General features: G+C 38.2%; 1 protein-coding gene across 5 annotated transcripts in view; it reads left to right on the forward strand.

Moving 5' to 3' along the window:
- ulk4 (unc-51 like kinase 4) overlaps nt 1–25,169 on the forward strand; it is a 121,733-nt gene that overhangs the window by 16,572 nt on the left and 79,992 nt on the right. For all 5 annotated transcript variants that reach the window (XM_022673657.2, XM_022673654.2, XM_022673656.2 and 2 more), the window contains exons 19-22: nt 7,283–7,366; nt 19,236–19,397; nt 19,543–19,725; nt 23,996–24,123. In XM_022673657.2, the coding sequence (XP_022529378.2) occupies nt 7,283–7,366; nt 19,236–19,397; nt 19,543–19,725; nt 23,996–24,123 (557 nt within the window). The remainder of the gene's footprint in view (nt 1–7,282; nt 7,367–19,235; nt 19,398–19,542; nt 19,726–23,995; nt 24,124–25,169) is intronic.

The following is a 25,169-nucleotide window of genomic DNA, read 5'->3' on the forward strand; positions in this document are numbered from 1 at the left end:
TAAACAGTAAGAGACGTCTAGACGTCCCCAAGTTTACATTTTTATCCGTATTTAGCTCTTCTATATAGTTCAGGTGAAATGTATGTCTCCTTTTTGTGCTGATAATTGCTAGTAAGAAGTAAAGTTGACAGATTTAAACACTTATCAATTTTGAGTTCCAATGTTGATATTCATACTATTTTCAAATATGAGTTAATAAATATATTAAATATATTAATTATTAAAGGCATATAAAAGACTTTAAAGTACCTTCAGATTTTAAATTTTACCAACCTGAAATGTAATTCAGAAATGGCAGTTCATCTAGAACATTTTAAAAAAGCAAGAAAATGGAGCTCCTTGTACGTTGACCAGGCAGAGAAAGCTAAAGCAAAGCAAAAGAAGAGCATTTTGTGAAAAGAACACCTTGCTAACTGGAATGTATCTATTGTCCTTCACTTTTGTGCATATTAGTGGCACACGTGGAAGTGGGTACACTGTAAACTGCGAATGTTATGTCTTACAAGTTTTCATGATTTTATTTTTGATTTAGTCTAACAGTATGTATTTAAGTAAAATGCAGTTCTATGGCAAGTATGTTTATTTTAAACACACTGTATGCTGTGAATTTTGTTAAAGTTTCAATTCTGCCATTTACCATCTTGTTAAATACAGGTAGTTTAATCCTGCACTTGTGCATGTGAAGTCATTCGTCATCAGCAACGCACACTTAATAGTCAGAAAAAGATAACTAGCTCTTAGAGCATTTACGTTAAGACCTGACAGCTAACCAGAACAGAATACAGGTGAACACCCCAGGTACACTGGGGGGAAATGACATACTGACTGTAAGTGGAAAAGGGAGAAAGGGAAGACACATCCAGTGGCTGTAGGCAGAGCTTGAATATGCTGTGCATGCAAGATCGCAAAAGGATATTGTAGAACTAGAAACTAAAAAAGACAAGAGGAAAAAGTCTCCTAGCTGCTTATCTGTGCTGTTGTCTTCTAGAAGAAGTGTTACTTAGTAAAAGTGTCTCGCACACAGACATATTCCGACACTGTGGTCAAATTTATGTGGACAGTCTTGCCACACATATTGAGAGGTCACAAAATTGTTGATAAATCTTGGTTTAATTATTGCCACATCAATGCTACCGAACAAACCACTTTTTTTTTTTCGAAAGTTTTGTTGGTGGACAGTTATCCATTCTAGGGGTAAAGATCTAGGGTTTTGTGGGTTTGGATGCTGCCTCTTAGTTCCAGTGAAGGGTAATGTTAATGCTATTCTATAAACAAATACTTTACACAACTATATGCTTCCTATTTTGTGGACCATTTTGGGCAACTTTTTTGATCCGGCATTCTATTACCTCTAAGCACAAGGTGAAGATCAATAAAGACACTGTTTGACAAATTTTGTGTGGAGGAATGCCAGTGACCTACACGGAGCCTTGGACTCCACATCTCTGAACACCTTTGGGAACATTGATTGTGAGACAGACCTTCCAGTCCAGCATCAATGTTCAACCTCACAAATGATCTTTTGACTGGATGGGTACAAATTCCCAAAGACAAAGTTCAAAATCTTGTGAAAAGCTTTAAGTTAAGTGAAGACTTTTATATCTGGCTATTATTTATATTTAAAACATGCTTGTTTTTATACAGTGTTCTGACGAAAAAAATGGTAAAAGAAAAATCTGTTTTCATAAGTATTCAACTAGGTCTGTAAAAATGTATGCTTTCAACTTTTCGAACAGTATAGTTCTCAACAATTTGCTGGCCTCATATTGCCCCTAAAAGTTTTCTTAGCAACTGCTAATAATATGCTAATTAATCAGTGGCATAAAATTATCTTTAAATGAAATCATTTATCACAATTATTTATGGGACAACATATCATTGAAAGCAGTAAGTAAATTGATCATACAATGTTACCTCAGGCGATGGCTTGGCAATGCCCACACCTGTGTAATTTAGGAGGTGTTATCTTATGAGTGGGATTGTACACTGGCCAGCATGCTGAATTATCGAGTTTAAATGTGGCAAAGGATTTGGAAGCAGATTTAAGATGTGTGAGCATTTACAATTTCTAAATCCACAATGTCTTGTGTTTACTGGGATTGTGATATTAGAAGGCATATAATTACCTGTCATAGTGGACAGCGTGTTTTTTAGGCAATGATCATGACTGGCAGCATCTGGAAAGATTTGCCCCTATGAAAAATAAGCAACTCTGGAAGAAGTCACATCCACATGCTTACATGCGTATGCCATGGGTCAGTGCAGCTTTCATTTGTTTACATAGCCCATATCAAATGTAATGAAACACAATATTAGTTCTTTTCTCATGACTTTTGGAAGGAAAGTGTAGAAGCTACATCATGTCACCCTGGCACTGCCTGGGCAAGGTTGTTCCTCAAAGCTCTGAGTCAAAGCAAGAAAGGGAATTCTGAGGGGAGCCACAGAGAGGAGCTACAGAGTTCGGTGTCTGAGACTGACAGTGCACCAGTCAACAGTGTCAAGAGCTCTGCATGCACCCTGCTTCCAGTAGAGGCTAGTTTTAAAGTAGTGCTGGGCAGTTAATCAAGTTATTCAATTATTTGAATGTTTTATGTTTTAATATGATTTTAAGAATGAGGTAATGAAGATCTGTACATAAAATAAATGTAAAATAAATAATTTAAAAGGTTGCATAAGCTCCAAAATTTGCTGTTTCTTACTATTGGCACATCTAAAAAAACAAAACAAATCTGTTTTTTTTTTCAGTTGTAATTGAAATAGAAATGAAAAATCAGTCATATATTTAAAGGCTATCATGATTTAATTTTTTCCACAATAGCTTTTTTTTGTTTGTTTACAATATTAAAATAGTGGGCAATATAAAAATCACATTTGAAACCAGATAAAAATAAAGAATAATGCCGGTGAAGAGAACTGTCTGAGAAACCAAAACTGTGGAAAAAAGACCAGCATGTTTTTTAGGCAATGATCATGACTGGCAGCATCTGGAAAGAATTGCCTCTATGAAAAATAAGCAATTCTGGAAGAAGTCACATCCACATGCTTACATGCGTATGCCACGGGTCAGTGCAGCTAGAGAATAATGCAGGTGAAGAGAACTGTCTGAGGAACCAAAATTGTGTAAAAATATCATCAATCTCAAGGTTACAAGTTCATCTCCAAAGATCTTGATGTTCCTTTGTCTACAATGCATAACATTATCAAGAAGTTTACAACCTATGGCACTGTACCTAATCTCCCTAGACGTGGACAAAGGAGGAAAATTAATAAAAGCTTGAATTACAGGATAGTCCAGATGAGGGATAAGCAGCTGTAATCGAGTACCAAAGAAATTCAATCTGTCCTGCAGGCTCAGGGTGCATCGTTGTCATTGCAAACTATCCGTTAACATTTGAAATTTAATTTAAATGCTATGTCAGAAGACCCAGTAGAACCCCACTGATATGGAAAAAGTAAAAATGGAAAACATATTGTAGATAGATGAGACAAAGATGGATCTTTTTGATAAATAACATTTATTCTGTTTACAAAGAAAAGAACACAGTACCTAAAGTCAAATATAGTAGCAGTTCAAAGATGTTTTGGCCTTGTTTTGCTGCCACTGGTGCTGGTTTCTTTGACAATGTGCAGGACATAATTAAATTTGAAGATTACCAAAAGATTTTGGGTTGCACTGTAGGGCTCAGTGGCATTAAGCTTGGTTTGTGTCCTAGGTCTTCCAGCAGCGAAAAATACCCCCAAAATACTTTAAAAAGCACACAGAAATTGATAGAAACAAAGTGCTGGAGAGTTCTGAAGTGACCGGCAATTATCTAAATGTCATAGATCCTAAGATTGCTGTTGGGAGAAGACACTCTTCAAATATGAGAGATCTGGGAACTGTTTGCAAAAGAAGAGTGGTCCAAACTTCCACTTGAAATGTGTAAGAAATTAACAATGGTCAAGTTTAGGGTGCCAAATATTTTGTCTGGCCAATCTTTGTATGTGTGGCCAATTTTTTTCTTTTTTCTTGTTTTTATTGTTCGAAGGCACACAAAGAAAATTGTAATGATGTACTGATTTCCTGGGAGATGAATTTTAATGGTGCCAACACTTTTGGATGCAGTCTAGCTACCCAGTCTAGCATACTGTACCACATTATTGCAACAGTGTAAAATTTTGGGATTGCCTATGCCAACATGAATGATGAAGGAAACTGCTGACTAACTTGCCAAAGCACCCATGGCCTTAGTTTTTGAAGTAGTTTAAAAGAAAAAGCAGTTCTTTATTCTCAAGGGCTTGATCTCTTGCTGCTTCAGTCTCACAGGGTTTTTTCTTACTACGTTTCTTCCCAATTCATTTCAAGGATGGTCTGTTTTTATAATGAGTTATCAAACTGTTTATTTGTGTATGTAACACAGACTGGAACAGTTTTATCCATTTGTATTTGTCTGTTGCTTTACTGTAGTTCATAGTATTTGGAGCTTTCAGCTACATGTTCTGATGAGTGAGACGATAAACCTTTGATGTTGATAGCTTCAATTTTGTCTAATTTTACATAATGAAATGTGTAGCAGGTGGGGTGCAGTGTTCCTAATTAATATTTCCAGTTAGTATTAGTGACATTCATTCACTTAAAATAAGTTACATAAATAGGTATTGTTACAAAAATGATAATAGGACATTAGAGCCATTATAAATAAAGTTCACAGCTTTTAATGAGGTAATATTTGACCTTTTGGAATCTCTATTTTAACTGTAGTAAGGTTTGTGTACTTTGTTCACCACTGTTGGATGGATGGTTCAGAATGGCTCCCTTTCAGGGGGCTACAGCTAAACAGCTACCACAGCATGCTGAAATCTGCAGTCTATAATTTATAATAGTGTATAGAGTGAATCTTAAGCTATCAGCAAGACAGTGAACCCAAACACATTGTCAGAGCAACACGAGTCTTTCAGCAAAAAAGGGAATGTTCTATCAAGGCAAAATTAAAGTCATCATACCAGTTTAAAGCAAATCTGATGCACAGAATAGGTGAATATTATTTTTGATGTATTGCGCATAGCTAAAAATAGCTTTGTCAAATGTAAAGCTGTTGTTGTTGCAAAAGATCTGCAGTACTAGTCTAAGTGGCCTGAATACAGCTCTGACTAATAGAGTTGCTGAGAGTTATACTTTCAGAATAAAAGTCCTGAGACCAGACAATGCTCAAAAACACAAATATTTTTTTATGACTACTGTCAAGTATTTTGGAGAACTTATCATAAATATTCTTGTTAGTCTAAAAAAATACAAAGACCTGCTAAAAAAAAAAAATTATTTGTATATTATCAATTGTTGTATATAATACAGTTGTATAATATATGTACATTAAAAAATACATTTGTGTAGTCTAGGATCTTCTGAATATACTGAATATAAATTCCTATGAATGAAAAACTATATTTGTAGCCATGTGAAAGTATGTCAAACAATCAAAATCCACTTATTTGTAAATCCCACTTAATTGTATATCAGAATATAGTAATAACATTAACCCATTTTTTTACTTAAAGAGATTATAGTTCTTTGTTCATTGTATGAACATTTTGTATTGTTTTTTTTATTTCTAATAAGTGTTCATGTTGACATTTATTCATTTTATTTTTTGTGTAATTAAAATTGGTTTTGGGAATTAAAATGTTTTAACGGTGTTAGTAACGCGTTACTCTAATCTGACCCTTTTTTTCAGTAACGAGTAATCTAACGCGTTACTATTTCCAATCCAGTAATCAGATTAAAGTTACTTATTTAATTCACTGTGCGTTACTCTCTCTCTCTCCACCTCATCTCTTCCACACACACTCACACACACACCGCTCCCTTACCCATTCCCCCTCCGCTCTTCCCCAATCACACGCGTCTCGCTTTCTCCCCTGTCTCTCTCTCTCGCGCTCGGCGTGTCTTTAGTTTCCGCCCGTTTTCGTTTTCCGCCAGTTTTCGGGCTCCCTATCTCTTTATAAAGGCGTTTTTTTTTGCGGCCGCGTCCCAATTCACTAGCCAGGGCAGTGGTCTGCCACAAATTTGATTGGCAGAGGAGAGCGTTTGAAGATTTTACACCACACGTGATTGGAAGTTCACTGTGGCGCAGAGCGCACATATCGTAAAGACAAGAAAAGTTCCGGTGCTTTAAATGAACATTGTCAGAATTAAATCCTTCTCAGTAGTTGGGTCCGGTATGGGTCCGTATTGGACAACGTCTGGGTCCGGACCCGGACCGCAGTCTGCAAATATGTGATCCCTGGTCTAGACCAAATACACGGTTCTGTTTTATAAAACCACTCATTGCTGCCCTGCAGAGAACAACAGGTTCAATGTTCAGTTTTACAGTGTTAAATATGTCAGGTCAAGAAAGACTTTCTTTATTTTATATATTTTTTATAAAAACAAGTATTTATGTTTAGTAAAATCAAGAAAGACCATATTTTATTTTTTATAAAAAAATATTTATGTTAAGTTAATTTTTTTTTATTTTTATAAAAAAAAAACTTATTTTTTTAGGAAATAGTTCAACTTAATAGAGATAAATTGTTGCTGTTAAAAATGCATTTTCCAATAAAGGGAGTATTGGCAAAACTGGTTATAATGTTTATGTTAAGGCGGCGCCGCGGCGGGAGGTGGTGTCTGCAGCTGCTGAAAGTAACTAATAAAGTAACTTGTAAAGTAACTTAGTTACTTTTAAAATCAAGTAATCCATAAAGTAACTAAGTTACTTTTTAAAGGAGTAATCAGTAATCAGTAATTGGATTACTTTTTCAAAGTAACTATACCATCACTGGTCCTGACTACCAAATATCTGGGATCATGACATCCCTAATACATTGTATCGAGCACATCTACCTGAAGTAAAGTTTTATTACATGCTGGTAATGTTTAAAGTCTCTCAGTCAACACATTTGGAGTGGAAGGTGAATGTGTTTGGGTGCTGCTTGCTTTGCTGTGGTTTACGCTGCTTTCCTCTCTAATTGACATGCTCCTTTTTACAGGATCTGTATCTAGTCTGTTTCGTTTACCTGCAGCAGGGCTGGCAGTGCAGAGTCACAGTTATTTTTGAACATGTTGATTTATTTTGTCCAATTATGACGACTGTTTTGCACCACCCTTAATTGTTCCCCCAATGAAATGAGTCGCTCTTTTCACTTACTGGTAATCTAACTGTATCTCTCTTTCTGTATCTCTCTCTCTTAATCTGTTTCTCTCTCTCTCTCTCTCTCACACTCTCACTCCCTCTCACTCTCTCTCTCTGTCTCTCTCCCCCCGTAGGAGGAGAAGAAAGAGCACCCAGGAGGATTGTGGGTCGTTCCTTCTGCCGCCTACACCGTGTTAATGAGGTGCCTTCGGGAAGGGGTAAGACTGCTGCGGCGTCCTCAACATGGTGTGTGTGTGTGTGTTTAGGGGGCTGTGGTGGGGGGGGGTGGGGGGGGGTATCTGCGTGATAATGAACCCTCTGCAGCCCCTACAGGCATTGTTTGCTAGCCGCGAGTCAAGGGCGCATGGCAGACTCAGTCGTCAGTCAGCCTTGTCATACACACACACACACACACACACACACAAAATCATGCACACAACACACCTGCAGCAGAATTTTCCAGTAATGCTTCTGCTTATCACCACAGCAGCAGTTAACACAGCCTGCGATAGTTAAGGGTGGAACCCATTGTAGTCTGGCTTCAGCAGGGCAGCTGTGTTTCTGCCGCTCCTCTGCCCTGCCTGCATCCTATACCACAGCTCACTGCAGTGAATATCTCTCTCTCTCTCTCTCTCACATTCTCTTGCAGGCTCTCTCTTATTATCTCCCTCTCTAGCACTCTCTCTCTCCCTTTCTTTCCCCACCCCCTCCCTTTTGTAGTTAATCTACAGTAAGGTTCTGTATACATTAGGGGACTAGTACCTAATTGACTTGGTCAACTAAAATCGATGATTAAATTACTTGCCAATTATTTAAATGTTAATTGTTTGGCTACATCATTATGGAATGGTTCATGACGTGCGTGAGCCACTCATTAATCGTGAAGTTAACCACAACAATGTGAATAACTGATTTACTCCCATTGTTATTTTTAACAGTAATAATTCTCTCAATCTTGACACAGAGCTGCAGTGAAAACATACAGACTAAACATATGTCTGTTACGTGAATGGAGCTTGTGGATAAATCTGGTACTGTTTGTAAACACTGTACCTCGAGAACTGTGATACAACACATTAAGCACAGCCACACAATTGCAGTGACATCACTCTGGTGTGTAATTGGAGAATAAATGTTAGTTATTTGTACGTTATATGTGCTTAACCACTGAAAAAAGAGATTTTGTCACTAATACAAAAGAAGCAGTAACGCAAAACACTATAGCTAAAATTGTTGTCTCCCATTTCTCTCCCTTTTTTCTTTTGCTGTTGATCTGTCATGGCTGGGCAGAACTCATTCACGCACAGATACAGATATAAGTGTATTTTATTTATAAATATTAGGCAAAGGGATGGTCAAATAGAAAAGGGTCAACAATGGCAAACTTCAGTAAGAAAAAGAGATATCATACCAGGGTAGGTAATCAGTCCAGAGATCATACACGGCAAGGCAATATCAGAGGGTAGGCAAAAATTGAGGTTGGTAAACAAAACAAGGATAGAACCATCAACACTCAGCAAAGACTAAGAGCAAATGAGCCTCTTTTATAGGGCTACTACTCAGGTCACCTGCTTCCTGGAAGAGTCATGTGATGGGGATTGTGTGTAATGTCCGTGTGTGGTGCATACTGGGCAACGTAGTCCGGAGGCTGCAGATCACAAGTAGAGCTGAGTGTAGGAGAAACAGGAGTGCTTTTAGCTCTAGGCGTGACATAATACATAAAAAAATGGGGAAACTTAGATTTTTTGTATTCCTTTACTTTGATTTTGCACACCGCTGGTTTTAAATCCTTATAGGAAGAAAATATTGTAGTTTTATTTATGTTTATTTTAGCAGGAAAGGTCTTTAAAACAGTGAACTTTTGAATAAGTATCTAATCTTTATTTACCAAAAATGTGTAAAACAATGTCAAGATCATTTTGTTTGTAGTTGATGGCTACATAAGAGTTATTTAGTATAAGATATATAAGAGTGTTTGTTTGAATGTTGGATTATTTGCAAGGCACAAGCGATATGATTGAATGAGATTGGGCTAAGCTTGTGTTTCTTATGAACTGAAATGGATTGAATTCACATTAGGAGAATGTGAATAGTACGCTGGACTATTTCAGTAAAGGACTTTTTTCTTCACTTGACAATTTTTTGTCACTTGATTGATGGCCTCCAGCATGGGCTCACCAGCTGCCAATTTCTGACTAGTAGACTGCCAATAATTGGCAAAAGTTGTGCCCTCTAGCGCTTTGAGAAAGTGCCCAAATTTAGTCATCTGCTGTGGCTTTTTTGTTTTGTTGTTGGGGCTGTTTGAGGAGCATTGCTTTTGGGCAAGTGCTTCTAAAGCCATAGCATAAACAACATTACTCATTACAGTCCCAGAAGTGCTCAAAGGTTGTGAAACCTTTAACTGATGAAACCTTCATAGAAAACCTCAAGCCTAGCTTATTTCACACTTTTGGTTCCACTCAGGAACCACCAATATGTGCAGAACTGCTAACCTTGGGCACAGAGAAACATGTTAGCCTACTAGTTTTCTCAAGCTGAACTGTTGTACAGCTCCAGGCTTTTGCATATGGCCCTTCAAATGCTTTATTTAGCACATTATTTTTAGTATTACCTCTCCTGCTTGGCGTCAGGATGCGTGCGAGAGACCCAGGGGAGGTGCCCTGCTTAATGATGGGATTTGTTGGCTGCGTATCCAGCACGCTGTAATGAGAACACAAGCCGTGGAGTGCACTGGCAGGACGCATGCCTCTGTGCACTGCGCCCTAACACCTTGACTAACAACTGCTTCTGCTCTCCGAGGAGAGAGACGGAGAGCTCACTTCCATTCTAGGACATGCGGCTGATAAGCACGTTCAGCTCACTGCATTAATAGGCTCAGTAATCAGGGAGCGATCCGCCTTTCCACAACACTCTCTTTCTCACTCTGTATCTCTCTCTCTTTCTCTCTTCCCTCCCTCCTGTTTAACTTGGCACACTAAAACTGTAACAACACTGCCATGGAATTTTGCCTGTTATGATGCTCTATAAATAACTTTTGAAACCATTTGTTGCAGAAAACTTTAGGTAATCAATTATTATTATTATACAATATGATTCAATTTGTGTTTTAAAAGTATATAAAATAGAATTAGCAATGCTTTTACTCTTTGTAGATGTTATGGAAATGCTGAGGATAAAATCTGTGTGAATGGAGGAATATATGTGACTGTTTGGTTTGTGTACTCGTTCACGTGATATATATTGACCCTTGTATTGGGATGCATAATCAGAATTGGCCAATATCACAATGACTATCAAACAGTCATTGAATGAATGAAACAATGACACACTGGTATTCTCTGTTAATTACTTTTGATTGAAACGTTAAACATAAAATGTTTGGCGTCAAAAATTAGGTACAGAAATTTAGTAAAGAAACATTATGAATCATTTGTACATAGCTTAGGAATCATTGTGATGCTCCACTGACTGTAATAGAAAAAATTGCAAAATGGTCAGAACAATGCTCACATGACACTGTTACAAGCAATACTACTGCTTTTGCCTGGAAACTTTCAACTGGGGCCACATCAATGTGGAAATTCTGGGCCAATGCCGATATTACATCTATGTATATAACTGCTAATGTTGATGCCAATATACACTTTTATAACTTAAGTATAACAAAGTTATTAACGTGTATGTCTTTTAACCAAGTATCAATTTAAAATGTCGGCCAAATCTAGGCATCAGCCTGATGCTAATGATTCCTTAAAAAAAATCAATTACATTTGTTACTGCAACACACTGCATAAAGTGCTGGGTGCAGAACCTTCATGGGGGAGGGGTGATGGCTGCTCACAGTTAGCTCAGTTTCTGTCTTTTAGCCTGCACAATCAAACCAGATTACCTGTGTACTTACTAAGTATCAGCACATTCATAACTTAAATGTCTTTTAAACATATAACGGGCATTTAAATCGCATGTTTTGCTGTTTCTGTTGTTTTGGAGTGATAAAGAAAGCAGAGAACAGATTATTGCAATCAGGTTATTCATTAAATGATAGCAGATAGGGAAGGGGCTAATGACATCACTGACATGAAAATTTGTTTACAAAGGGAAAAATGGAAGGGATGGATTACTTTTCTCTGTCTTTGCTCATACAGTGTTTTAACAACAACAACAACAGCTTTACCTTAACAGCTTCCAATGCCTTTTACTTATAGACTTGTACATTGCTTTTATTTGCAAGACTAGTACTTGCACTTAATTGAGTGTCCTTACCAGTCACTGCCACGACTAGATAAGTGAATAATAAGTTGGTTTTGATGAATCAAATATTCTGGTAATCTAACAATTGTACATCATTTTATTAATATATAATGCAAGCATGTCTAATCAAGCCTTCCCCAGTGAGTTAAGATTTTAATAAATTGTAAGACACATCGAAGCAGCAACATGCAGCATAGCAGTATAATTCTAATATGATGTTCTGTCTGTGCAGCCGTAGCATCTACATGTTTGTTTGTGCATGCCTGTGTATGTGTGAGGGAGTAAGTAAGCTATGAGGCTTATGTAGGCAGTAATTGTAATGCCTGAGAGTGCTGACCTGTTAGAGAACCTCTGCTGATTCAGAGCCAACCTAGCTAAGGAAATGAGACATCAAGGTCTGTGAGAGAGAAAGAGAGGAAGGGAGAGAAGCATGGATGCAAGAGTAAGACTTTGGAAATGTGTAGGGGGGGGGTGCATACTAATATGTACAACATGTATGAGATGAAGAGAGTACACAGTTCAAGTACACTGTGTGTTGGAGCGAAGGCAATCCCATGTGCTCAATTCAGAGTGAGAATGCTCTTAATTCAGGGTGCGAGGGAGGGTACCACACTGACTGAATTCCAGGTCAGGCTGCAGCTGGAGGAGGTGTGTGTTTGTGTGTGTGTGCGTATGTTTGTGTTTGCAGCAAGGATGATGAAAGGTCTATATGCACTCATCCCTTAAGTGGCGTGTATTAGAGCCCTAGGCTGAAACTGGGCATCACAGTATTCCTCCATTAAATATTTATAACACGTGCGCACGCACACACACTCTCATGCAGACACTGTGAATATTCCATCTCCCTCGATCAGTTCTCCACCGTAATTCGCATCCATATGCTGTGTTGATCCCCTTATGACTGTATATAATTATCAGTTCTGGGCTGTGATATAGCTCAGTGTGTCTGTGCAGCCTTATCCGCCGCAGCCTGTATCGTTTCAGTCTGTGCCGTGAACCTCCTCATCACAAGTTTAGTGAAGAAACGCTGCTAAATCAGTCATGAGCCTGCCATGCAATATACATAGCTTTAGGGCTTTTGATTCGAAACAGAGACACTTCTGATTGCGAGAACTACGTTTACTGGGTTACTACGGTCTGCGGGTGATCTTGTTGTACACTTCTTGCTTCCATTCACTTCATTCCGTCTGCTGCACCAAACACTGCTAACACAGCCAGTTAATCCTGTCCGATCTGCACTATTTCTATCACTTTCCGATCAAAACAATAATGTCCGAATGAACATATGCCAGCCTATGTCTCTGACAGACTCTGGAGTGTGATGTTCTGAAGCCACATTAGTGCTAATGAAAGTGTGTTTGGCTGTGTGATATGCTGTGAGGGATGATTAATGGAGTTGAGAGAGAGAAGGGCAGATGAAACAGTGCAAGCAGTGTAATGAAAGCCCTGGCTGGCAGGACTCATTTACATAGTTCTTTATTCAGGGCCAGGTGTGCTGCTTCTTCAAATGGACACAATTACAGCCTCTCAACCCCCCAACCCATAAACACACACACACATACACACTCACACACACATCCCTAGAACACTCAACACACACATGCATCCTACAGAGACCCATAATAGCAGCTTTTCAGGCTCTGAGTAATCTCATATATACACACACAAACAAACTGGTATGAGAGGTAGAGGGGTCTCAAATGGGCCTACTTAGCTACTGCCGTATCTCCAACACCCTCTTAGCCAAACAATTTGCCTAATCTTCTTAATATAGAATTAACCCTCTCCCACTCAGTTAATGTCTGGATTAAGTTTTGTGTGCAAGAAAGTTAGTGCGACAGCAGAAAGTTTTTGTGATATGTTTTGAGTGAAAATAATCTGTAATGACTTTCAGTTTTTTTTTTCAGCTCGGAATAAATAATTATATGTTTTCTTATCAATTGAATATCAGTAAAACATGCAGGAGATTATGCATAGTGAATAATGTAAAGTAATAAAACATTAAGCCTTCTGCGTCACCCTTCTTTAAGTGGTCCTTTCAGACAGGGTTAGACATCTTCTACTGCCTAGTGCTCCTGGTCTCGCTATCATTTTGTTTTGTCCAGTAAAACTGCAGAACTGTTGGTTTAAACACTTTTTACTGTGCCATTAAAAAGTTAGGGAGCTCTCTTTTTTCTATGTTTATATGTACATTTAATCTGTATATATATATATATATATATATATATATATAATATAATACCATTTTCATGTAATCTCCTAAAATAAATAAAAAGAGCTCAATTAAATCATTGACACAAGCCTCAATATTATTATATGGATGTATTAATCAATAAATATATTATAGCTATATGATCTCTCTGGGTTGAAGTTCATTTAAAGAGGTAGCAGTTTAACATAACCTTTCTTGGTCTAAAAACGAAAATTTGGGACTTGGATACTAAAGCCTGGTCTTTTCCACACATATTATTGGAAGTGCGCAATGACTTAAACAGGGTACTCCTGAGGATGCTAAAAATAATTTTTCTAAAGAGTTTGACCTTTATTAGTCTACTGCAGATGATACAAATGAAAAGAAATTTATCATGCAGCCAACATCACTCAAAAGGCAGTCTGCATAATGTTTTGAGAGGTCACAAAGTATGACATCCATTTGCAGCACAGTAGTGACCTAATTTATTTAGCAACCCTTTACTTTTAATGCTATAACAGTGCCTCTACCATGTTTAACAGATGACATGGTGCTTGCTTTGGATCTGTGTCATCTACTGATACAATTTTGTTTTAGAACTAGACATACTTGAATGTTTTATAGCAATCTAGTCTGGCCTTTCTAGTCTTGAGTGGTTTGCATCTTGAAGTTAACCCTTTTTATTTAAATTCATAAGGATATCTCTTGACTGTAGCCTGTGTCAATGATATGCCTGCATTCTTCAGAGTGTTCGTGACTTGATAAGATAATAATTTTGTTTGTTTTTTTGCTGTAAGAATAATATACATTTATCTGCTTCAGATTTTTGTGTTTTGTCTTTACAGTGTTTTGGTGATGCTGATGTAACCAGTTCATTCATGTTTTAAGGAATAGGCTAAATTGTTGATTTGGCCTCTTTTAAAGTGTCCGCAACCTGCCTAATGTTTTGTTTTATTATCTTACCCTAGTCATCTCTCTTGCATCCACACCTTTATGTACTGCATATTGAGTTCCCAAGAATAGCTACAAAATGCCGATTTGGCAATAAATGTGTTGTGAGGGAACAGGTCACACCTGGCCATGTATCACTTACGTATCCAATTACACCTGAGCCTGTAGAAGTGAAGGGACTATAAAAATTCCTTTTAATTTATTTCATGTAATATGTATATTTTAAACCCCTAAATTAAAGTTGAAAATCTACACATTAGTCACATCTTAATTACTTTAAATACTCTGAAGTGATGTTTAGAGGCAAAATTACAAATAGTCACTGTCCAGATACTTATGGACCTGAGTGTTTTTGAGCTCTCACTGTGGAGTAGCAGCACACACAAATGCTGATTCTGCAGATGTGAATTTTGGGGAAAAAATACATAATTCTGGTAAAGTTTGGCTTGAGCATGGCCCCAGGCTACAGTGGATATGTGTCTGTCTCTGCATGTGTGTCTTCATGTGCACATCAGTGTGTGTGTGTGTGTAAGAGAGAGAAACTGAGAAGTAGTAAGAGAGAGAGAGAAGTAGTACTCTGGGGATTAGCTGTCCTCACCTTTTTTCTCTTACGGTATACTGTGTAACACCATACTTTGACACTGTGTGGGTTTGGGCGGTTGACTCACATGAGAGCTACTGTATAAATAAACATATAGGCTACTCTTAAACTGGTCAGATGTGTGTGGATGGGCACAAGGTCTGTTGTGTGGGCAAGGGCTTTGGAATTTTATCATATCTTACTTTTTATTCAATTAGAGGTCGTATCAAGCCCATCATCGCATCAGAGTGTTGATTGTGGTTGGATAGTTGACTTTCATGCCCTAATGAATATGATTTTTATGACAGAAAATGGGCTTATCCTTCATCAGCATTCCTACCCAGCAATGATAGCCTACAGGCAAGATCATTCACAGGGCTCTGTATCTGTGCACTAAGCTGTGCACTGAGATAAGTATCTGTGGGTTATTGGCTGTATTGCATGCTGGTCTGGTCAGGTCATACTACAGAGCTTCCCATTACACCAGTGAGAAGATTCTTAAAGCAGCTCATGCAGGCCACAGTGGAGAGGCACTTGGCTACAAGAAAAACCCAGACCTTACATTTAGAATACATTTTGTTATGGAGGAACCTCAGGTTGTAGAGTGGAGTTTTATTTTCTCCAGGTTCCAGGGTTTTTTCTTTTTCTTTTTTTTTTTCTCGAAGACTGCAGTACCATCGAAAAAAGTGCCTGCTCCACATCCCTTCTCCTGACTTGCCCTCCAGCAGGCTGTCAATCATTCCCCCCTGTCCTCCTCCTCATATTCTGCTCCAAACCACCACCCTAAACTCTCCACAGAACCACGGCGAGGACCAGCGTTAAACCAGCCACTCAGGACGTGGCATTCTCAGACTTAAACACGTTAGTATTGCGTTCGTGTTTTGCACTATACACCTGTGTCTTCAGAATGCAGGGTGTCTTTTGGGGCAGTTTTTTCATAAGCTGAGCTGAATCTTTTTAAAAACCAGTGAAAGAAGGCTTGCTAGTGTTATTGCAGTGAAAATATGTCTATTGCATCGGAACAGTGTACAGAATTACTCAAAGGTATGCCCTACCTTGCCTTGTGGTATTTTCCTGATTCCGTGTTCTCGCTGCTTGCTGAATACTGTTAAATGTTTAATTTTCACTTGTTTCAGCCATGGAGAGAGATGCTCAAGGACATGAGGCCTAGAGACAAAAATACCCAAATGAGTTTTTGTGTTTTGGCCTTCGCTTTGCTTAGAAAAGGTTGTTTGTGGCATGAAAATTCAGGAATTTATTCCCTGCAAAATGCTGTCTGTTGAGGGAGTGTATTCCCATGATGTAATTTCATGAAATCAGGAAAACATTGTATCGTATGCTTTTATATTTTTATATTTTTATATTACAATAGACAGTTGTGAAATCCTACTTATTTGAATGTAATACCTACATTAGCTTTTATTTTGTAATATGTGAAAAAACTAAGCTTGTGTGTAATAAAAACAGGATACATTTTCCTTAATATATCCTTCAACAGTAAAAACTGAAGGAGCTTCTTCACATTATGCGTAATTTCATGTTAAATTTTTTTCATACATTGCTTATTAAGTAAATAGATAGTATACTCTCAAATAAAAAAAGAGACAGTATGCAGAATACAGATTTTTTTATTTTCATTTTTATTTTTTTTTAACTGCAGGCAGTTATAAGCAAAGATATTTCATGTTTTTTCTGGTCAACTTGATTTATTTTGTTATTATACAACCAGTCCTGCATTTCATGCATGCAACACATTCCAAAAACAGTATGCATGCAGTTGTTTAAAATCACAATTTGGTGATAAAGCAGTGTCCATGAAAGACAAGGACTTTGCATTGCCAAATATTGTATATTTCTCCCTCAACAGTGAATCATATTGTCCCTTGAATATAGTGTATAAAGGACAGGAGAGAAAGCATAAGCTCTCCATCAGGAACAATAGCTGATAGAAACACATGGACAAGAGATAGCTTTGGCAAACCTTTTTTAAATGTCTTCTGAAACTTTACTTTGCAAAACAAAAGCATTATGTTAACCATATCCAGAAGTGGTGTTGACTTTCCTGCTCTTTGATATGCCTGGAATGGACCATTACACAGTGGAAGCATGTGGTATGGTCAGACAAAATAGTATGCAAGATCTTTTTTTTTTTGAGGAAATGAACACTTTAGAACAAATATAAAAAGGACCATTCTGATTATCATTTGCATTTTATTGGGGTTGCGTATATAAGGATGCTAGCATGGTATGGCACACAGCTGGTGGTGTGTGTGCATGCTACACAGCTTTAGAGGCCTGGGGTTACAGGTTTGATCGTCGCTCCAGTATCTGTCTCCGAGGAGTTTGGTGTGTTTCCTCCGGGTACTTCCACTTCCATGCTAAATTGACCATGCTAAATTGCCCCCTAGGTATGAATGTGTGAGTGACTGTGTGTGTGTGGTACCCTTGTGCCCAATGATGCAATAAAAAGAAGATAAATGAACAGAGATGCTGCGATGGTTGTTAGAGTATTAGAGACTTAAAGCATTGACCTCTGTCCTGACTATGGCAACTGGAAAAAAATTATAAAGTGATAAGGTTCAGTGAAGAAGCAGTAATTTCATGTAGTAAATGAAAATGTAACTCAGCACAGCCTTTGGTAGACAGAAACTGACACTTTTCAGAACATAGCACCTTTTTTCTAGCCTTTGTAACCCCCCCACACCACTGTCTATGGCACATGTGTCAAACACAAGGCCCGCGGGCCAAATGTGGCCCGCCACGTCTTTTTATGTGGCCCGCGAGAGCTTGTAAGATCTTAGTGTCTATAATAAATAAGTCAGAAGCGTTCTTTGACCAAAAAATACATTTCCCACAATGCTTGTCGATTGTATTACCCGCAAAGTTACGGCTTACTGCCACTACACGGCAGTGTAGTCATTGATGTGGAAACCCTGCCGGAGGGAAGGTGTAACTTCGCGGGTGGAATTGAGACATATAAATGTTTATCCCATAATGTCCAGAAAAAGAGAAGTTGATGCAGACGGACGGCTGTGCTTCAAGGCGAAAGACCGGTATGCCTTTTGTGTTACGAAGAGTGTTACTGACCAAAATAAACGCTTTTTAGGAGAGATATAAGTTCTGTGTAAACATTTATAAGACAATAGCTGACAAAATCTGTTTTAATGACGTTAATAAACATCACTGTGACAGCGCTAGTCGCAGTTTCACCGCAGCAAAGTACGAGGACGTGAATCACTTATCTAACCAGCCTTTACTGATTTCTGCCCTCAATAACCCTTTCAATAACCTCCAATAGCCTTTAATAGTCTTCAGTAGCCTTCAACAGTCTAACCTTGCAGCCGTGGTGTGTCCACTAAACTCCGTAGTTATAAACATCCTGAGGTTAGCAGCGCGATAACTGACCTGTTTATAATGTAATCCCAGCAGTGACTCATGCTCTAAACGGCTGCTGTTAGCTGATTGGGCTGAAAGATGAACTGTAGAGAGCTGTATTATTCGGTTACAAAAATCTTTATTTCATACACAGAAGAACTTAAAAATTGTAAAAACGCTCCAGACTGGCTGAGCTGAGCCCTGTAGCCCGTGGCTGGGCTGTAGCTCTGACTCAGTAAAGACTGCGGACTTGTGGTGCTGCTGCTGCAGCTCCCACTAGTGGTTGGATGAGGAACTGCTAAATCTGAGGAAATGCTATGTTCTTAACAGCTCACAATTTTTGATTTTATATTTATTAAGCCTTATTTCAGTTAATAATTTCAAAGTTAATATAACTTGATGTCATTTCTATTCACTTGAATAGTTTGGTTCTTGATTGATGGAGTTTTTGGATTTCATGACATGACAAATTAAAAGGATTTATGTTAATAGAGCAACAAGCAAACATTTTTTCCATGCAACTGTAATATTTGATTGAATAAATAATATATTGAGAGTTATTTAACATTAAGGAGTAATTACATTCATTTACATATATTACATTTGGTTACATTTTATTACATTTATAAGTTACATCTGGCCCTCGGAGGACAGCCAATATGCCAATGTGGCCCTCGGCCAAAATGAGTTTGACACCCCTGGTCTATGGATACCTTAATGTCAGTACATCTCTCTGCAGGAGGAGTTGGTGGTGAACCACATGGCAGCAAAGATCATAGAGAATGTGTGCAGCAGAGAGTGTCAGTGTGCTCAGGGCTTTATCACAGCAGAGGTGGGACCTGCTCTCTGGTACCTGTTCACACATTCCGCTGTGGATGCTCTGAGGGTCAGCGCTATGTCGGTAAGTAACGCTTTTGAGCTCTTCTCAAATCATACGTTTGAATTACTAAAAGCAGTACTCCTTTTCAAGGTCCTGAGGTTAATGATTCAAATCCATCCCTGTTCAGGTTGATTAACCAGAGTCTACCTGTTTTCCCTTTCCCAAGGCTCTTTGTAGAATAACCCGTCACTCAGCGGGAGCATTCCAGAGTGTAATCGACAAGGTGGGATTACCCAGCATCCTCAGCTGCTTAGTGTCAGGCATCAGCCGTGTGCAGCAGCATATACTCACAATGTTCGCAACCATGCTGGCTTCTGGAGCACACTTACACAGACTTGTACAGGACAGGGTATGTATACACACACACACACACACATGCATACACACTATAGGGTATTGTGACTTATTCTGACTATACCCAATCTAACCTAAAATGACGGTATCATTAAAGCATTGTGAGTGCTGTCTTTAGCGCCACACGTTAAAAATTATTTTTGCAGCTCTGCTGTTATGTTAATGTTCTTGCACTTTGTTATTTGTCAATTTTACAATTTTTACAATTTTTTAATTGCTTAAACTATCATCACAGCCTGTTGCTACAGCCTGTAAATCATTTTAATAGTTTTTAATAGTTAATAGTGCTTTACACTAATGTAAACATACATTTGTTACTTATAAACCTAATTACACATTACCCCAGAAATGAAATAATTCAATGTTATAACCATAAAAGATTAAAAGAAATTTTAGTTCTCCATTTCATTTAACATGTTGCAATGACTTAAAACAGAGGTTAACTGTAATCTGTTGTTTCATAAAAAGGCCTACTGTGTGTTTTTAGGTTGAAATGAGTTTTTTAACAAAGTCAATGTCATTAGAATGTAATTCATATTTTTTTATTTTTTTATATAATATTTATATGTTTGTATGAAAAAAATAAGTTTTAATGTATATCACATTATCACTATACCACTAATGTATGTACTAACAAGAATTTGTACAAGCTTTGTAGTTTCTCATAGCATCTACTTTTCAGAGTGCAAACACATTTTAAAATATTTAAGTAGATGCAGGTTGACAAGATTATGCCCATTAATTTCTAATGTGTGAAATGCTCCAGTGTTAATGGTTATTGATTTCCTGGTTTTGACATGTTCAAATGGAATGTTTAATGAGCATTTTCATCAGTATGGATGATGGCAGGAAGATGTCCTTGAAAGCCTTGACGCCCAGCATTCAGATAAAAATAAACCCAACCTCGACTTCTGTTTAACAGCGAATGGAACATATTTGTGGTGGTGTATTTTATAACCTCATTTTCAGACAGCAAACACTGAATAGCTTTTTATTTACAAGGACATACTGAGAGAAGCTTAATGAGAGGAAGGTTATGTTGCATAAAGGCAGTGGGTTAAAGAAGTAAAGGGACAGCTTGTCCCATTTGTTCTGTTTTATTTTACAAAATGCATTTTTTGTATTCTTTATCACTTGGTTAGTCAAACTAATTTTAGTCAAATTAATTTGTTTAGCATTTTTAATATTCAAAAAGTCAGTTTCTGGCATATAAGTATACAAAAGAGAACAGAGAAATAGCTCTGTGCTGCTCTTTTAGAACTGTCGTTCGTTTGTGTTCCCGTATGTGCGGTGAATGTCATCAAGGTGGCAAAGAGATTTCGGCTTTTGTTAAGTGGGCACTGCTTTTCTTGCACAGTGTCTTTGAACTACAAATAACACAGCCGTAAAAATTTCAAACAGATGTAAAGATGATTGTGCTAGGTCTATAGTAGACTAAAGCATCTAAAGTTACATTGCATAACTGTAGTAGATGGAAACCTCCCTGATAAATCAGCCAGAACTCTTACTGATTTATGCCATCATCAGCTAAGACTCAGCATTGGGCTGAATGTGGTTTATAGTTGGCAGTTTGTGCCAATTCCGATATTCTATTGCGTGTTGGCACATTCAGCTAGGGCCAATTTCCATATTATACTAGGCAACTGGGGAGTTAGCACATGTAGCTCGGGCCGATTGCCATAACATACTTAGCAACTGGGGTATTATAACATTTAGCACTTGGCCTGGATGTGAGCCTAGCACAAAATCTGGCCTAGATCAAAAACGAAGCTGGGCCGGTACAACTTAGGTTCTGCGTTTTTTTTTTTCCTTTTCACATTTTTCCCATTTTTCCTATAATTGTCCCACTCCTTTGTGCGACCCCATCACCAGTGGCGCCTGCGACCCTAGGAGGATGCAGACAAGCACATACCTTCTGCGACACGTGTGAAATCGTTCACGCCTTTCTTCGAGCTGCTGCTTATGCATCATTGCCTGAGCGGCTAGCGCACTCGGAGGAAAGCATAGCCACTCGGTTCCGATACATTCGCTCACAGACGCCTCATGCCGCCCGGCACCACATTTGAGCGTGATTGGGAGAGAGCGCCATCTACCCACCCGGAGGGAGCAAGGCCAATTTTGCTCCTTCTGGACACTGGCAGCTAATGGAAGAGCTATATGAACGGGATTATTTTTGCATTTATGTTTTGCTATAGGAAATGACTGTTTTTCCAACTGAAATTACATTGATGTGCATAATGTTGCAAAATGTTTTAAAGGAAACCTCATGATGAAGGGCACAGATAGGCGAACCTTCTCAGCTATCTTCATTATTCACTGTAGGGTCTTTAGGTCAGATATGTTGCAATATCCAAATGTGACTATTGCTGCAGCACATAATTGCAGGAAGTAGATGGACTGCTGGGCTTTGCTGTCTATAAAGCTGGTGTTGAGGTGGGCCAGTTTTATTTATTTATTTATTTACTTTTTACTGTAAATTGGCCGTTTTATAATGTGGCCATTGAACAGGGCAGCATAATAGAAGCTATCCCAATGACTATGTTCATCAATCCACACTGATTTTTAGGGGGAGAAAAAAAACTCACACACTCCCATCGGTCTTCTGTGAGCCACCATCTCTCTCACCTCTTCTGACAGCTAATTGGTCATTAGTGCTGACACAGCTGCTGCATGGCCAGCTTGGGAGATGAATGCTGTTCGCTGCAGCAAGATGCAGATATGAATGAGCTAAAATACCTGTCTTCACTGTGTTGCTCCTCTGTTTTACTCTCTTGCTTGCTCCCTCTCTATCTCTGTCTCTGTCTCTCTCTCTTTAGTTCCCTTTTTTTCCTGGAACCCTACAGTAATCAAAGTAACAATTGAGGTTCATTTTCCAGGCATGTCGTTTGTCGCATGTAACACGGGGTCCAATGGGTTCAGTTGCCATTGGAAAGCAAGTTCTGCAGGTTCACCAGGGTCTCGAAGTTTGTCTTGGCCTTCTCACCCACTGTCTGCATTGAATCCACGAAATCATTAATTTGACTTTAAACATACTAGATAAAGCATGTTTTTTTTTTTGTCACAGTATGCTTTTTTTTTTTAAATGTGGATAATTTTAATATGTCCATATCACTGCAAAGAGTACATTATTGGCTCTAGTTTGCTGGAGTTAGTGAAATGTGTTAAATGAATAACATTTATTCAATAAACATTATTCATATTATGCAATTTTTTACACTTATCATGAAAGTTTCATAAAGAATCTCGAGGTTAATTTTGTTGTACCACCCGCCTTAAATACAAGAAAATATTTTACACTACAGATTTACCACAATTGCATTGTTATTCCAACCTTAGGCATACATTTTGTGGATGTAAAAGTGCTTGTGTGTTTTTCACTGTTATTTGTTTCTGCTACTTCCTTAATAGTGGATTAAATCTTAAGGACAGATTGTCAGGAGTAAAATACTATGGATATTAAAACGCAGCTCTGTTTCATTTGTTATCTGAAGAGGCAATCAATTGGAAAATGGGCTGTAGACATTGATTTAAATGCTACTATAGGCTGCCTTCAAGGATGTCCACGATTACCAATGGTAATTTTATTTGACTTGCATTCATTTGCATGTAAATTTTTCAAATTGACTCAGGATTAAAAACATGGCAGAACATGTATTTTGAGTGCATGAATGTTACAGCATTCACCTCTGCACCAATTATAAGCTGCTATAGATTTCTATCCCTAATTCCCCTGACAAATAGAGTCCAGAGCACCACATATTTATTCATGCATTGTCTTACATGGAATTTAAATTTCAATGAAGCACTGGGCAACACAGCTAATTGGGTAAGGATGTGCAACAGTCTCCGAGTGTAGCTTGGAAATACTGTTGATGTAATTACAATTCATGCAGGGAGTTGATGCTTTTGAAATTAATTAACTGCCGTTCTTATGCTGTATTTAATCGCAATGTTTCGGATTGTTTTTCCTTTGACCATTCTCCCCAATTATGCAGATAGAGGAAGTTAATCAATTCCTCCTAATTTGCTGCCCACTAAATGCTGTGGAACTCATTAGCTTATTAACCTCTGTTTTATGTCAAGTGCAGTTTGGGGGACTTTTCTATCCCCTCCAGCACCTTACAGTGTAAGTGATAGCACCTGTCAAATTACTGTCAAACAATAGGAGATTTACACTAGCCTAAGTGTCCAGAGACTCCCAGCCTTTTCAAATGGCAGTGTGTTCTAATGAAGCTGAGCTAACAGTTGAATGGCTCTCTTTGCAGGACTTTGTTGTGAAGATAATCCGTTCTCTGGAGAGTCCTTCCTCAGTCATTCGAGCCAAGGCCTTCCTGGTGCTGCTGCAGGTTCTCATGAATAATAGGGAAATGCTTCTGTTGTGCTGTAACTCCAGGTAAACAACACTAATCCAAGCTTTTTCTCTTGTGCATCATAAAGAAATTGTATGTGGGAAGCAATGCGAGTGTTGCTGCAATGTGCAAAGAGTAAGCAGGGTTTCTGCTGTGGATAAACTCTCTCTACCATATGCCATACATATACCGTCTTTTACACACAGTCATTGTGGATATGCCATGAAGTGCAAGCTGCTGGAACACCAGTGACACTGTCTATCGGCGTCTATACCTTGGTCCTGGCACCACTCTTCCCAGCACATTTTAGAGTCTTCCTTTGTTTAGCACACCCACTGCAACTCTAAAAAGACTTCATAAAGAGGTGATTAATTGAATCAGGTGTATTGTAAGAGGGGAGTGCAAAAAATGTGCAGGGCATGGTGGCATTAGGACCAGGTCTAAAACGCTGGTCTATAGGATAAAGACATTTGCACAAATATGTCATAAAAAGAGTTTTCTGTCCAGAATGACAATTGCAAAGCCCCTATTGTCTTTATTTTAATTTAGTGGAGCAGCAGAATGATCCTAAAGCTCAATTTATATATTGTTTTAAGTAAATATGTTGCACCAAATTCTGGGGCTGTTACGCTGTAAGTGGAACTGGAACATTGTAGTAAATACAGTAATGAAGAAGGTCTACCTTAGAATTATTTGTAATAACCCTTAAATATCAACTAGATGGTTTGAAACTTGTGTTTTCAATGGGACGTGCAGCACAGAGTAGCACGGCTGCGAGCAGTGAACCCTGCACTTACCTCCGTCAGTGTAGACAGCATGAAGCAACAGAGACAGCGTATGATCATAGCAGTATATTTTCTGGCTAATATATTAATTGCACTGTGTCTTACCTGCAATTTAGCTCAATTAAAAAGCAGTATATTTGATAGCTGGTTTGGATCAAGACCAGATCACATTTTCACCACAAGCAATATGCTCCAGATCATTCTGCGAGTCTAAACTGAGTCTGAATCTGTGTTTCTAATGGGTTCTAAGAGTGTTTCTAGTGAAAGATGTTAATGTAACTTTTTGTTTTCCAGTTCATGAGGAT

Source organism: Astyanax mexicanus, chromosome 6 (assembly GCF_023375975.1).
Source record: "Astyanax mexicanus isolate ESR-SI-001 chromosome 6, AstMex3_surface, whole genome shotgun sequence".
In the NCBI taxonomy this organism is placed as follows: domain Eukaryota; kingdom Metazoa; phylum Chordata; class Actinopteri; order Characiformes; family Acestrorhamphidae; genus Astyanax; species Astyanax mexicanus.